At 40.5% G+C, this 16,558-nt stretch overlaps 1 protein-coding gene across 1 annotated transcript in view; it reads right to left on the bottom strand.

Moving 5' to 3' along the window:
* Positions 1-16,558, bottom strand: part of LOC125172249 (general transcription factor IIH subunit 2) — a 44,376-nt gene that overhangs the window by 24,033 nt on the left and 3,785 nt on the right. The window contains exons 2-5 of the mRNA XM_047870008.1: positions 12,405-12,443; positions 1,290-1,374; positions 420-497; positions 55-91 (exon numbers count right to left, since the gene is read on the bottom strand). Of these exons, the coding sequence (XP_047725964.1) occupies positions 55-91; positions 420-497; positions 1,290-1,345 (171 nt within the window). The 5' untranslated portion in view covers positions 1,346-1,374; positions 12,405-12,443. The remainder of the gene's footprint in view (positions 1-54; positions 92-419; positions 498-1,289; positions 1,375-12,404; positions 12,444-16,558) is intronic.

Genomic DNA, 16,558 nt, shown 5'->3' with positions numbered 1-16,558 from the left:
CTCTCTCTAAAATGAATAAACAATAAAACAAAGTATATAAAAAAATTAACATACCATTCCAAGTCGAACCTGTCCATGGTGCTCAAACACTCTGTTAAAATTATGCAAACATTTTAATAGAATGTCCTTTATTACCCCGAAAATCAATATAACTTTTCAAGTAACCTGAATTTTTTTAGTGAAATAAATTATTAACTTAGAGGATCCACATAATTACAGGCATTTGGATAGTCCCTGAAGACCCAATTCCCTGCTGAGATGCTAGGTTGCTGGTTCCTTCCCCCCTATTCAAGAGTTTAAAGGTCAGTTTCCCTGGAACACAGCTGTAATGAAATACTAAAGAGTGGGCATAGGTGGAGAGAAAGACTTAAAGGAGTCAGTTTTACCTTTTATAACACACTTACAAACAGTTTACATACCTTTTTCTCTTTGCTTTGAAGAGAATATCTTCTATTGTAGCTTTAAGTGATCCTGATTCATCTTCTTTAAGAATCTCCCTATAAGGAATAATGACTCATTAGAAAAGAAAAGCTAAAAATTTATTAATCCAAAAGAAATGAAAATGTATATCTGCACAGAGATTTGCACATGAACATTCACAGTGGCATTATTCGTAAAACCAAATGTTGTAATCAATCTAAATGTCCATCAACTGGTGAACAGAGGAATAAAAACATGGTATACAATATAATGCCATTCAGCAATAAAAAGGAAAGAATTATTGATCTCTGCTACAACATGGATGAACCTTGAAAATATTGTTATGTGAAAGAAGCCAGACATAAATGATTACATATTATATGATTACACTTATATGAAATATCTAAAAGGGCGAATCCATAGAGACAGAAAGTAGATTAGTAGTTGCCTAGGGCTAGAGGTACGAATGGAATTAATCACAAATGGGCATGAAGGATCTTACTGGGGTGGTGAAAACATGTGTTAAATATATTTTAATAAATGTGTTAGAAAAACCAATCACTGGGGAGTGCCTGGCTCAGTTGGTTAAGTGTCTGCCTCTTGATTTCGGCTCAGGTCATAATCTCACAGGTTAGTAAGTTCAAGTCCTGCGTCGGGTTCTGCACTGACAGCCTGTCCGGGATTCTATGTCTCCCTCTCTCTCTCTGCCCCTCCCCTACTCATGCTCGAGCTCTCCCTCTCTCAAAATAAATTAACTTAAATAAATATTAAAAAAAAAAAAAACCAGTCACTGGAAGAGAGATAAAGCCATAAAACAACACTGAGAAACAATGTTTAAAAGAGAAAGAGAACAAGAACGCCCTACTCACCAAGTCCTTTCATAGCCTCCTTCCCATCGCTTAGTTCTTTCAGGTTCGTCATCCATTTCTTCTCTTAAATGTATTATTCAATATCCTGTAAAAATCACTAGATCGTGAATTTTCTAAAAATATTTGCCACCAAATTCATACATTTCAATTTGAAAAGTAAAGAGAGGGAAGCAAACATATAAAGTAAAAAATAAATAAAAACAGAGAATGCAAGGTCATTGAATTCTTAGCAATTTATTCACTAATTGTTGTTGAAAATACTTCACAAAATTCTCATGAAACTTTTTCCCATCCTTAGGAAAAAATACAAACATTTACACACAATCTGGCACCAATGGAGATAAGCATCTTTTTACAATTTTTAAAAACAAAAATGCATTATAGATGTGTCATAGGATAAGGCCTCAGAATTAGGGGAAGTGAGTGAAGGAGTAGATGAAACAAGATTAGCTGCAAATGATCGTTATTATAGCTGAGTGATGGATTCATGGTGATTCACTGTATTACCTGTCCACTTCTGTGTGTGAATTTTCTCATTATCAAAAATTTATTTTAAGTAAGCTCTGCACCCAGTGTGGGGCTGGAACTCACAACCTCAAGATCAAGAGTTACATGCTCTATTGACTGAGCCAGGCAGGCACCCCATTATAATCAGAAGTTTTAAAATGAAATTTATTGACAGATCCAACATGGCAGAGAAGGAGGGGGACCCGAAGATCCCTTGTCCGTCAAACACAGCACTGTTTAGACCAAAGGACTTTGAATTCCAAGAGTCTGGGCTGCAGAGTGACAGAGCCATCTCCAGGGGCCCATGGGGACAACCTGGCGGGCCACAGGTGGGGCCTCAGGGAACCAATAGCAGGCCCCCGGTGGAGGCGGGACCCATCCACACCAAACCCTGCTCCTCCACGCCTGGTAATTGCTTATCTACTGGAGCAGAACTGATGTGCTGATGAACCAGACAGCCCCTCCTCCAGACCAGTGCTGCCACCAAGATTCCAAGGCACTCAGTGTTTTTGCATTTTCTGATTTAATTCTTGGACAATTCTTATCATACATATATATTTTTTTCTTCCTTTTCTCCTTATTTCTTCCCTCCTCTAGTCTGGTTATTCTGGTTGTTGTTTTGTTTAAGCAGACATTTTTTTTTTTTTTTTACCTTCTTACTTTTAAAGTTTCATTTTATTTTTTATTTTTTATTTTTTAAAATTTACATCCAAATTAGTAAGCATATAGTGAAACAATGATTTCAGGAGTAGATTCCTTAATGCCCCTTACCCATTTAGCCCATCCCCCCTCCCACAACCCTTCAAGTAACCCTCTGTTTGTTCTCTATATTTAAGAGTCTCTTCTGTTTTGTCTCCCTCTCTGTTTTTATATTATTTTTGTTAGCCTTCCCTTATTTTCATCTGTTTTGTGTCTTAAAGTCCTCATATGAGTGAATTCATATGATATTTGTCTTTCTCTAATTTCACTTAGCATAATACCCTCCAGTTCCACCCACGTAGTTGCATATGGCAGGATTTCATTCTTTTTGATTAAGCAGACATATTTGATCTATTCTCTTTATACTTGTTCTATATCTCCTTTTCTGTTTTCCTCCCTCTCTCTCTGGATTAACCCATATAGTTTCTCTGACTGGTCAATTTTATTTTCTCTTCTTTTTCTCCGCCCCTGTTGTTTCTCTCTTTGTATGGCATAAGGCCTCTTCCACCAACACCGCCTCCCTCTTTAGTATTTATTGTGGTTGTTGTTTTGTGGTTTTTTTGTTTTTGTTTTGTTTTGTTTTTTCTCCAGGGATACTTGAACGAACAAATCAAAGCACACCTGGTGGAGGGCCCAAAACATCACTATGAGTAGGAACATAAAAAAAACACAGTCACAACAACAGAGAGTAAGTAACACACTCCAAAAAACACCTCCTGAACGGCCAGGCCCTGGACAGTGCAGCACCACTCTTTAATACAGTAGTGCTCACAAGTGCAGGACACATAACAAGCTTTTAAAACACGTAAGAGACAAAAAACTAGCCGAAATGACGAAATGGAAGACTTATGCTCAAAAGAAATTCCAGGAAAAAATGACAGGTAAAGAACTGACCAAAACAGATATAAACAATATATCTGACCAAGAATTTAAAATAATAGTCATAAGATTAATCACTGGGCTTGGAAAAAACCATAGAAGACAGCAGAGAATCTATTGCTGCAAAGATCAAGGAACTATTTCTTAGATGAATCAAGAAATGTCGTAAATGAGGTGCAAAATAAACTAGATGTGGTGACAGCAAGGACTGAAGATGCAGAGATGAGGGTAAGTGAAATAGAAGATAAAATTATGGAAAGAGGTGAAGCTGAGAAAAAGAGAGATAAAAAACTCTAGACCACGAGGGGAGAATTAAAGAACTAAGTGATTCAATGAAAATGTAAACGTAATAATATCCATATCATAGGAGTTCCAGAAGAAGAAGAGAGAGAAAAAGGGGCAGAAGGTGTACTTCAACAAATGATAGCTGAGAACTTCCCCAATCTGGGGAAGGAAACAGACATTGAGATCCAGGAGGCACAGAAAACTCCCTTCAGACATAACAGGAATCGATCTTCTACACAACATATCATAGTGAAACAGGCAAAGTATAAAGATAAAGAGAGAATTCTGAAAGCAGCTAGGGACAAACGGGCCTTAACCTACAAGGGTAAGCACATAAGGGAAGTAGCAGACTTATCTACTGAAACTTGGTAGGCCAGAAGGGAGTGACAGGAAATATTCAATGTCCTGAATAGGAAAAATATGCAGCCAAGAATCCTTTATCCAGCAAGGCTGTCATTCAGAATAGAAGGAGAGATAAAGTTTTCTCCAGACAAAAACTGAAGGAGTTCATCATCACTAAAACAGCCCTACAAGACATCCTAAGGGGAACTCTGTAAGTGGAATGTTGCAAAGACTACAAAGGACGAGAGACATCACCACAAGCATGAAACCTACAGATAACACAATGACCCTAAATCCCTATCTTTCAATAATAATGTTGAATGTAAATGGACTAAATGCTCCAATCAAAAGACCTAGGGTATCAAAATAGGGGCGCCTGGGTGGCGCAGTCGGTTAAGCGTCCAACTTCAGCCAGGTCACGATCTGGCGGTCCGGGAGTTCGAGCCCCGCGTCAGGCTCTGGGCTGATGGCTCAGAACCTGGAGCCTGTTTCCGATTCTGTGTCTCCCTCTCTCTCTCTCTGCCCCTCCCCCGTTCATGCTCTGTCTCTGTCCCAAAAATAAATAAACGTTGAAAAAAAAATCAAAATGGATAAAAAAATAAGACTCATCTATTTGCTGTCTACAAGAGACCTATTGTAGACCTGAGGACACCTTCAGATTGAAAGTGAGGGTATGGAGAACAATCTATCATGCTACTCGAAGTCAAAAGAAAGCTGGAGCAGCCATACTTATATCAGACAAACTAGATTTTTTTTTTTTTTAAAAAAGCTTCCTTAAGTTTTATTTTTTTTTTAATTCTTTTTTAACGTTTTTATTTATTTTTGAGACAGAGAGAGACAGAGCATGAATGGAGGAGGGGCAGAGAGAGAAGGAGACACAGAATCAGAAGCAGGCTCCAGGCTCTGAGCCATCAGCCCAGAGCCCGACGCGGGGCTCGAACTCACGGACTGTGAGATCGTGACCTGAGCCGAAGTCGGATGCTTAACCGACTGAGCCACTCAGGCGCCCCAGACAAACTAGATTTTAAACTAAAGGTTGTAACAAGAGATGAAGAAGGGCATTATATCACTATTACAGGGTCTATCCATCAAGAAGAGCTAACAATGATAGATGTTTATGCACCCAATATGAAAGCACCCAAATATATAAAACAATCACAAACATACGCAATCCTACTGATAAGAATGTGATAATTGCAGGGGACTTTAATACTCCACTTACAACAATGGACAAATCATCTAAACAGAAAATCAGTAAAGAAACAATGGCCCTGAATGATACACTGGACCAGATGGACTTAACAGATATATTCAAAACTTTTCATCCAAAAGCAGCAGAATACACATTGTTCTTGAGTGCACATGGAACATTCTCCAAGATAGATCACATACTGGGTCACAAAACAGCCCTCAATACATATAAAAGAATTGAGATCATACCATGCACGCTTTCAAATCACAATGCTATGAAACTTGACATCAACCACAGGAAAAAGTTTGGAAAACCTCCAAATGCATGGAGGTTAAAGAATATTCTACTAAAGAATGAATGGGTCAGCCAGGCAATTAAAGAAAAAATTAAAAAATATATGGAAACAAATGAAAATGAAAACACGGCAGTCCAAATTCTTTGGGATGCAGCAAAGGCATTCCTAAGAGGAAAATACATTGCAATCCAGGTCTATCTCAACAAACAAGAAAAATCCCAAATACAAAATCTAACAGCACACCTGAAGGAACTAGAAGCAGAACAGCAAGGAAACCCTAAGCCCAGCAGAAGAAAAGACATAATAAAAATTAGAGCAGATATAAACAATATAGAATCCAAAAAAAAAAAAAAAAAGTAGAACAAATCAATGAAACTAAGAGATGGTTTTATGAAAAAATAAAACTGATAAACCCCTAACCAGACTTCACAAAAAGAAAAGAGGGAGGCGCCTGGGTGGCTCAGTTGGTTGGGCATCCAACTTTGGCTCAGGTCATGATCTCACGGTTCATGAGTTCAAGCCCCACATCGGGCTCTGTGATGACAGCTCAGAGCCTGGAGCCTGCTTTGAATTCTGCCCCTCCCCTGCTCATGCTCTGTCTCTCTCTCCCTCAACAATAAATAAACATTAAAAAAAAACAAAAATTAAAAAAAAAAAGAAACTTCAAAAAGAAAAGGAAAGAAAAGAAAAGAGAGAGGACCCAAATAGATAAAATCATGAATGAAACTGGACTTATCACAACCAACCCCTCAGAAATACAAGCAATTATCAGAGAATACTATGAAAAATTATATGCCAATAAACTGGACAACTTGGAAGAAGTGGACAAATTCCTAGACATCCACACAGTACCAAAACTCAAAGGGGAAGAAAAAGAACATTTGAACAGACCCATAACTAGCAAAGAAATTGAAACAGTTATCAAATATCTCCCAACAAATAAGAGTCCTGGGCCAGATGGCTTCCCAGGGGAATTCTACCAAACATTTAAAGCAGAGTTAATACCTATCCTTCTCAAGCTGTTCCAAAAAATAGAAACAGAAGGAAAGCTTCCGTACTCATTCTATGAGGCCAGCGTTACCTGATTCCCAAACCAGACAGAGACTCCCACAAAAAAGAATTACAGACCAATATCCCTGATGAACATGGATGCAAAAATTCTAAACAAGATACTAGCAAATCGAATTCAACAGCATACAAAAGAACTATTCACCATGATCAAGTGGGATTCATTCCTGGGCTGCAAGGCTGATTCAATATATGCAAATCAATCAATGTGATACATCACATTAAAAAGAAAGGACAAGAACCATATGATCCTGTCAATAGATGTGGAAAAAGAATTTGACAAAATTACAGCATCCTTTCTTTTATTTATTTATTTATTTATTTATTTATTTAAACGTTTATTTATTTTTGAGACAGAGACAGAGCATGAATGGGGGAGGGTCAGAGAGAGAGGGAGACACAGAATCTGAAACAGGCTCCAGGATCTGAGCAGTCAGCACAGAGCCTGACGCGGGGCTCGAACTCACGGACTGCGAGCTCATGACCTGAGCCGAAGTCAGACACTTAACCGACTGAGCCACCCAGGTGCCCCTACAGCATCCTTTCTTAATAAAAACCCTCAAGAAAGTCAGGATAGAAGGAACAAACCTAATATATGCTTATATTACCTTATATATTATAAAAGCTACATATGAAAAGCCCACAGCTAATATCCTCAATGGGGAAAAACTAAAAGCTTTCCCCCTGAGATCAGGAACATGACAGGGATGTCCATTCTCATCACTGTTGTTTAACATAGTGTCGGAAGTCCTAACCTCAGCAATCAGACAAGAAAATGAAATAAAAGACAACCAAACTGGCAAAGAAGTCAAACTTTCACTTCTTTGCAGACAACATGATACTCTACATGGAAAACCCAAAAGACTCCACCAAAAAGCTACTAGAACTGATACACGAATTTGGCAAAGTCACAGGATACAAAATCAGTGTACAGAAATCAGTTGCATTTCTATACACCAATAAGCAAACAACAGAAAGAGAAATCAAGAAATCGATCCCATTTACAATTACACCAAAAACCATAAAATACCTAGGAATTAACCTAACCGAAGATGAAAAGGTCTGTATGCTGAAAACTATAGAAAACTTATGAAGGAAATTGAAGAAGACACAAAGAAATGGAAAAACATTCCATGCTCATGGATTGGAAGAATACATATTATTTAACATCAATATTACCCAAAGCAGTCTACACATTCAATGCAATCCCAATCAAAATTGCACCGGCATTCTTATCAAAGCTAAAACAAACAATCCTAAAATTTGTATGGAACCAAAAAAGACCCCGAATAGCCAAAGCAATGTTGAAAAAGAAAACCAAAGCAGAGGCATCACAATCCCAGACTTTAATCTCTACTACAAAGCTGTAATTATCAAGACAGTATGGTATTGGCACAATAACAGACACATAGGCCAATGGAAGAGAATAGAGAACCCAGAATAGGACCCGTAAATGTATGACCAACTAATCTTGGACAAAGCAGGAAAAGAGTATCCAACGGAAAAAAGATTGTCTCTTTAGGAAATGGTGCTGGGAGGACTGGACAGCAACATGCAGAAGAATGAAACAAGATCCCTTTCTTACACCATGCACAAAAATAAACTCAAAATGGATGACTGACCTAAATGCAAGACAGGAAACCATCAAAACCCTACAGGAGAAAACAGGCAACAACCTCTTTGACCTCAGCTACAGCAATTTCTTGCTCAACACGTCTCCAAAGGCAAGGGAATTAAAAGCAAAAATGAACTATTGGGACCTCATCAAGATAAAAAGCTTCTGCACTGCAAAGGAAACAATCAACAAAACTAAAAGGCAACCTATGGAATAGGAAAAGATATTTGCAAATGACATACCAGATAAAGGGTAAGTATCCAAAATCTATAAAGAACTTACCAAACTCAACATGCGAAAAACAAATAATCCAGTGAAGAAACAGGCAGAAGACACGAATAGACACTTTTCCAAAGAAGATATCCAGATGGCCAACGGACAGATGAAAAGATCCTCAACATCACTCATTATCAAGGACATACAAATCAAAACCACAATGAGATACCACCTCACGCCGGTCAGAGTGGCTAAAATGAACGACTCAAGAAACGACAGATGCTGGTGAGGATGTGAAGAAACGGGAAACCTCTTGCACTGTTGCTGGGTATGTAACTTGGTGTAGCCTCTCTGGAAAACAGTGTGAAGGTTCCTCAAAAAATGAAAAATAAAACTACCCTATGACCCAGCAATAGCACTACTAGGAATTTATCCAAAGGATAAAGGAGTGCTGATTCATAGGGGCACATGTACCACCATTTTTATAGCAGCGCTTTCAACAATAGCCAAATTATGGAAAGAGCATAAATGTCCATCCATTGATGAATGGCTAAAGAAGATGTGGTTTATATATACAATGGAATACTACTTAGCAATGAGAAAGAATGAAATCCTGCCATTTGCAGCAATGTGGATGGAACTGGGAGGGTATTATGCTAAGTGAAATAAGTCAGTCAGAGAAAGAGATATCATATGTTTTCAATTATATGTGGAACTTGAAAAACTTAACAGAAGGCCATGGGGGAAGGGAAGGGAAGGGGGGGAAAATAGTTACAAACAGAGGGGGACCAAAGGAAACCATAAGAGACTCTTAAATACAGAGGACAAACTGAGGGTTGATGCGGCGGGGGGGGGGGGGGGGGTAAGGGAGAGGGAAAAATGGGTGATGGGCATTGAGGAGGGCACTTGCTGAGATGAGCACTGGGTGTTGTATGTAAGCGATGAACCATGGGAATTTACCCCAAAAACCAAGAGCACACTTTACACATTGTATGTTAGCCAATTTGACAATAAATCATATTAAAAATAAATAAATATGGGAATGCAAGCTGGTGCAGCCACTCTGGAAAACAGTATGGAGGTTTCTCAAAAAACTAAAAATAGAATTACCCTACGACCCAGCAATTGCACTACTAGGCATTTATCCAAGGGATACAGGTGTGCTGTTTTGAAGGGACACATGCACCCCCATGTTTATAGCAGCACTATCAACAATTGCCAAAGTATGGAAAGAGTCCAAATGTCCATCGATGGATGAATGGATAAAGAAAATGTGGTATATATATATACAATGGAGTATTACTTGGCAGTCAGAAAGAATGAAATCTTGCCATTTGCAACTACGTGGATGGAACTGGAGGGTATTATGCTAAGCGAAATTAGTCAGAGAAAGACAAATATCATATGACTTCACTCATGAGGACTTTAAGACACAAAACAGATGAACATAGGGACGGGAAACAAAAATAATATAAAAACAGGGAGGGGGACAAAACATAAGAGACTCATAAATATGGAGAACAAACTGAGGGTTACTGGCGAGGTTGTGGGAGGGGGGATGGGCTAAATGGGTAAGGGGCACTAAGGAATCTACTCCTGAAATCACTGTTGCACTAAATGCTAATTTGGGTGTAAATTTTAAAAAATAAAAAATAAAATTAAAAAAATAAAAATAAATAAAAACCAAAATGAAATTTGTTATTTATAATTTTTTTAATATTCATTTTATTTTTGAGAGAGAGACAGAGCACGAGCAGGGGAGGGGCAGAGAGAGACAGAAACACAGGATCCAAAGCAGGCTCCAGGCTCTAAGCCGTCAGCACAGAACCCGATGGGGGGCTTGAACCCACAAACCATGAGATCACGGCCTGAGCCAAAGTTGGTGCTTAACCAGTTGAGCCACCCAGGCACTCTTGAAATTTATTATTTATAAATGGTAAAGGCTTATGGCTCAAAATTCAAAAAAGGACACAATATTAAAACTATATTATTATCTCAACTATTGAAAAAAATAAAGAGTGAAAGCACATGCACACGAGTGGGGGCAGGGGCATGGAGGGGGCTAAAAGCACAGAGCCCGACACAGGACTCAATCTCACAAAGTGAGCTCATGACCTCAGCCAAAATCAAGAGTTGGATGCTTAATGGACTGAGCTACCCAGGCATCCCCATATTTTTGTATTTTTCATATAAGCATGTATTTCTTTAATAATCAGGGATAAAACGGGTAATAGGGGGGTAATCTATTAACCATAACCAAGTAATAAAATATCCTAGTCACTTCTACACTCCCTTCCTCCCCAGTGGAATCTCCATGCCTACCCTACACTTTCACTATCAGCTTCCTTCTTTCATAAATGAAAGATCAAAGGAATCCTAAGGGCCAAGAAGACATTAAGGACAAAACAAATCCCACCACTGGCAGAGGAAAAATTAATTTCTGTAATAAGGATCATATGCAAGACCTTACACCCCACTCACACTATATATATTATATACATATAATATATATTTAAATTTTTTAATGTTTATTTATTTTTGAGAGAGAAAGAGTGTGAGAGGGAGAGGGGCAGAGAGAGAGGGACACACAGAATCCCAAGCAAGCTCCTGGTTCTGAGCTGTCAGCACAGAGCTCCAGGTGGGAATGGAACTCATGAACCGAGAGATCATGACCTGAGTGGAATTTGGACACTTAATCCACTAAGTCACCCAGGCGCCCCTCCACTTACACTATAGAAAAATACATTTTAAGATCTAAAGAATTGATCTATAAATGGGCTTCTGGAATTAAAATCTATTGACAAGTTGCAAACTGCTTTTGTGGCATCAGTGCTTTCTGAGGCATCTGCTATTATCAGATATTATTTGCTAAAATTCTGTAGGTCTCTCATTTAAGTCACAAACCACTCCCTGGCATTGGAAGAGATCTACTTGTTTCATGGAATCTGGTGATCTACTATAGTATGAACTTAGGTAGACTGCATGAAATAATGACAAGTGACTTAATTCTAACATTTGTGTTATTTTAACACACTATGCTGGTGCTTGTAAACTTAATGGTCCATGTAGAAACAGCATATGGCGACTAAACTGAACATTTTGATCCTCCATCAAAGTTTCTGAATTACTGCGAATTACAAAAATCAAAGTTTACATAGTGTTCTTGATGTTTTCAAACTCAAATTCTTAGAAATGTCACTACTGCCAACCATCCTATCAATATTTAAACTGTTATCTTATTCTTAGTTTCTACTTTTAATTCTCTGAAAGCTGAGAAACAGAACTGACAAGCAGAAGACTGCAAACAGGAACACTTCTGACTCATTGGACACAAGGACTTAGAGTTGTGTGCAATGGGAAATTACAGAGGTATTAAGCTCCCTGTAATTGCTGATATTCCAAGGGAAGCTGGATGTTTATAATGCATGTTATTCCTAGAGAAAGAAGTTATGCATCCTGGCAAAAGATGTACTTAGTGACCTCTTCGGTCAGCATCTCCAAAAGTTGATTCGTTTCATGGGAATCCAAACCCAGAAAAGCTATTTCTCCTAGCGTAGGCCTGTTGGTGTGATTCCAGGCACATGAGCTCAGAATGCTTCCAAAAACAAATGAGATCTGCACCAAACGTCCCAATTTATGAAGCTTTTACTCACACCTAACCCTGCCAAGCGCTTCGAGCCAGGCACGGGTGATCACTGCCCTGTGTTCAGACTTGGAACTCGAAGAGTCAAAAGGCTGGTAAACTCTGTCGAGGTCACATAGCTGGAGGTAGGTCAAACTCGGACCCACGACCACAATTCCCAAAACTCGCGTTCTGCCTTAAGGAAGGAAAGCCATTCCCTGGACTACAGACCCACACGTTTCTTTCCAGCTCCCACACGGAAGTTGCCCTCCTCCCCCTCCATACGCTCCCTCCCACTCACGAATCCCTACGAGGCTGCTCGGAACCATTCAGCCTCCGCGCCCGCACGCGAAAGACTTCCAAGCTGCCGCGCTCCCCAAACAACCGGTGCCCACCTTGGCTCCTCTAGGAGCTCTCGCCGCGGACTCACCGGTCTCGTAGAATGCCGCTCTACCCGGAAGCCCCGCCCAGTCCGCTCCAAGGACGATGCCGAAATCTTTCCCCTGTGCGCGGCGGCGACGGACGAAACGTTCCGGTTGCTTCGAGCCCGTGCTGGTGCTGGACCCTCGTGGGCGGACACGTAGCTGGAGCTGACTTAGGGTGCGAGGAAGGGCCTCTTACCCCACTTCCAGCGGTTATTCACAAAGAGGCGGGAAAAGTGATCGCCGTCTACCCCGGATCTGACGAGCTTGATTTTTGTTATATTAGTTCTAAAAGGTTGGCGTGAATGACTCTAATAGCAGCAGCAGCAGCAGCAGCAGCAGCAGCAGCAGCAGCTGGGCCAGAACCTTACTGGACAACGGTTTTCTGGGAAGACCCTGCTGCTCCTGCTGTTCATGGAACAAGTATTATTGAGCACCTACTGTGGGCCTGCGACAGTTCTAGGCACTGAGTAAATAGCAGTGAAAAACTAACAAATCCTTGCCCTCCTGGAATTTTGCTTCTACCATGAAGGTATTTATCAAGAAAAGCATACTGTATCAAATGGTGATAGTGCCAATAGAAATTAAGCATGGAAGGGGGAAAAGGTGGCAGCTTAAAATAGTCTAGTCAGAGGAACCCTCGCTGAGAAGATGGTTGAGCCATGACCAGAATGAGAAAGGGAGTTAACCATGCTGATACCTAGAGAAAGACCTCCCCAGACACAGAGAACTGCAAGTGCTAAGGTCCTGAGGTGGAAACACAATGATGTGTTTCAGGGACTGGGTGAGGAAATGGTTGAGTGATCACTGCTGAAATCTGGTGGGAGCTCTGAACATTTTAATAACTTTTGGAGGAATGTTAGTGGTTTGAACTAGTATAGTATGGCAGTGCAGCTAGTGAGAAGATTGGGTTCTAGAATCTGTTGGATTCTGCTCCAACAGAGCAGATGGGTGTTAGGATCCATAGACCCAGTTTTCAGTTGAGGTGTTGTAAGGTTAGAGTTGCAGTTACTGAGAGGGTGAAGGGGTGGTAAGGACAGTTCAGTTTTGGGCAAGTTTGAGATGTTTGAGATGCCTGCTAATACATATGGAATTACCAGTGTGCACGAAAACTGCAGTACCTTAAAAAAGGCAACTGATGGGGCACTTGGGTGGCCCAGTCGATTAGGTGTCCGACTTCCCCTCAAGTCATGATCTCAGGGTGCGTGAGGTAGAGCTCCGCATCAGGCTCTGTGCTGACAGCTCAGAGCCTGGAGCCTGCTTCAGACTCTGTGTTTCCCTCTCTCGCTGCCCCTCTCCCCTTTTCAAAAATAAACATTAAAATTTTTTTTTTAAAAGACGACTGATGTCAACCTTCTCGAGAAATCAAAACAACAACAGGAAAACCAGTTAAGCAGAGGCATACAGCCAATATTTTTGAACAAATAGGCTAGAAACACAATGTATTAAGATGACCTAAGGGTTTTTCACGTGTCTATGTGGAAATCCATAAACCTTAATTTTTACAACCGAAACGATTATACCTTGTGACACGTAATTATACATCAGAGAACTGCTCGCAAGCGTGTAAACTCCTTACCCTTTTTATGTATAATCTCCGGTAAAGCTAAAAGTTTCGGAGCAGTTCTGAGCCATCTGAAACACTTTCCTGGGCTAGGGTCCTCAGCAAAACAACATATAATACATTTAGTAACCTATTTGAGGTTGGCTTTTTTTTTTTTTTTTCCAGTTGATTCTAACATTTCCCACACTTGAGAAATGGAGAGGCAAGGCACATCTAGAGCATCGGAAAACAGTTACCGCAGGAGAGGAATAATAGAAAGGAACTGTACGTGCTGGGGCTTCTTTACTTCCCCATCAGTATATGCTTCCCCCCTGGTGCTTTGTTGGTACCAAAATCTTTCCTTGTGTTCTGGCCCCTCAAAAACATAAACACAAGGCATCCTGCATAGTAGTGGAAAGAACAGACTTGGATTTAAAATCAGCCTCCGCCACACTAGCAGGGTGACCACAAGCAAGTCACAACCTAAGTTTGACCTATAAAATGGGGATACCTTTACCTACCCTACAGGGCTTACACATCACACAGGGGAAACTCCATTACCAGCATTTTTACTTACCCCCAGAAAACAAGGCCTTACCGTTTATTTTCGGTACTGGCTTTAAAAAGGGGAGGGGCGCCGGGGTGGCTCAGTCTACGGAGCACCAGGCTCTTGGTTTAGCTCAGGTCAGGATCTCAGGGTTCTTGAGTTCAAGCCCAGCATTGGGCTCTGTGCTGACAGTGCAGAGCCTGCTTGGGACTCTCTCTCTCCCTCTCTCTCTGCCCCTCACTTGCTCACCCTCTCTTTCTCTCTGAAAATTTATATATAAAAACTTTTTAAAATTATAAAAAGGAGAGGAAGAGGGGTGACTGGTTGGCACAGTTGGTAGAGCATGTGACTCTTGATCTCAGGGTTGTGAGTTTGAGCCCCACATTGGGTGTAGAGATTAAAAATAAAATCTTTAAGGGAGCGCCTGTGTGGCTCAGGTGGTAAAGTGTCTGACTCTTGATCTCACCTCAGGTCATGATCTCCCAGTTCATGGGTTCGAGCCCTGCTCTCGGGCTCTGTGCTGACAGCACAAAGCCTGCTTGGGATTCTCTCTCTCTAAAAGTATTTTTTAATGTTTACTTATTTTTTGTTTAAAAAAGATTTAGGGCGCCTGGGTGGTGCAGTCGGTTAAGCGTCCGACTTCAGCCAGGTCACGATCTCGCGGTCTGGGAGTTTGAGCCCCGCGTCAGGCTCTGGGCTGATGGCTCAGAGCCTGGAGCCTGTTTCCAATTCTGTGTCTCCCTCTCTCTCTGCCCTTCCCCCGTTCATGCTCTGTCTCTCTCTGTCCCAAAAATAAATAAAAACGTTGAAAAAAAATTAAAAAAAAAAAGATTTAATGTCTTATTTTATTTTTGAGAGAGAGATGGAATGCAAGTGGGGGAGGGGCAGAGAGAGAGGGAGACACAGAATCTGAAGCGGGCTCCAGGCTCTGAGCTGTCAGCACTCAAACTCGAGAACTGTGAGATCATGACCTGAGCTAAAGTCAGATGCTCAACCGACTGAGCCACCCAGGTGCTCCAAAAGTAAACATTTTAAAACAATAAAATAAATTTTTTTCAAAAAAATTAAAAGGAGAGGAGAAATTAGCACTGCTGATCCTAGTGCCATTTTTTGCATCCCCCACATCGTTGACTCTCTTCAGGACTTTTTCTTTGCCCTTCTTACTTTTCCCCTATGCTCCCTTCCATTAACTCCACTTTTTCCTTTTTCTTTCCCTCCATTCCGGTTGGCCATCATATTCCAAGACAGGATGCATTCCTTTGGGACAAGTGGCCACACCCCCGAGTCCCAAGTATGTATCCTGTGTATGTTCACTATCCATCAGTCTGGGAACAACTTTTTTTAATTAAAAAAGCATTTAAAAAAAATTTTAAGTAGGCTGCACACCCACTGTGGGGTTTGGACTCACGACCCTGAGGTCAACAGTCATATGCTTTACTGACTGAGCCAGTCAGGAGCCCCTAAGGAAGGCCTTTGTTTTTAATGAAAAACTAGGAAAACAACAGGAGTTCCCAATAAATTTAAAGCTTATTTGTGGAGAGGAGGCTGAATCATTTAAACAACTGTATAAATTTTATTCGTAGATCTTGACTCAAGTAGGAGTGGTACTAAGGCAAAACAAAAAAATGCGTAAATCCATGGATTATAATCTCTTGCCATAATTACGACTGACATAATATTCTAATTGTGTGCAAATGGGTAGAATAAAGAAATGGATCTAACCTAGCCTAATGTTTCAACTAGTAAAACTCGGGGACAACTGTGAAGAATGAAACAGTTCTTTGCCCATGGGTAGCTGGACACAGTCCACTGAGTTAAATTTATGAAGAGCTCAGCCCATGTTATTAAGCTGAAATTCAGGGTGTACAACTTTGGAGAATGGGAGAGGTGAGCCTGCCTATTCCAATGCCTTTATTTTTTATTTTTATTTTTTAATGTTTATTTTTGAGAGAGAGAGCACGAGCAGGGGAGGGGCAGACAGAGAGAGAGAGAGAGAGAGACTGAGACACAGAATCTGAAGCAGGCTCCAGGCTCTGG

The sequence above is a fragment of the Prionailurus viverrinus genome, chromosome A1 (assembly GCF_022837055.1).
Source record: "Prionailurus viverrinus isolate Anna chromosome A1, UM_Priviv_1.0, whole genome shotgun sequence".
In the NCBI taxonomy this organism is placed as follows: domain Eukaryota; kingdom Metazoa; phylum Chordata; class Mammalia; order Carnivora; family Felidae; genus Prionailurus; species Prionailurus viverrinus.
This window is presented reverse-complemented; position numbering and strand designations above follow the sequence as displayed.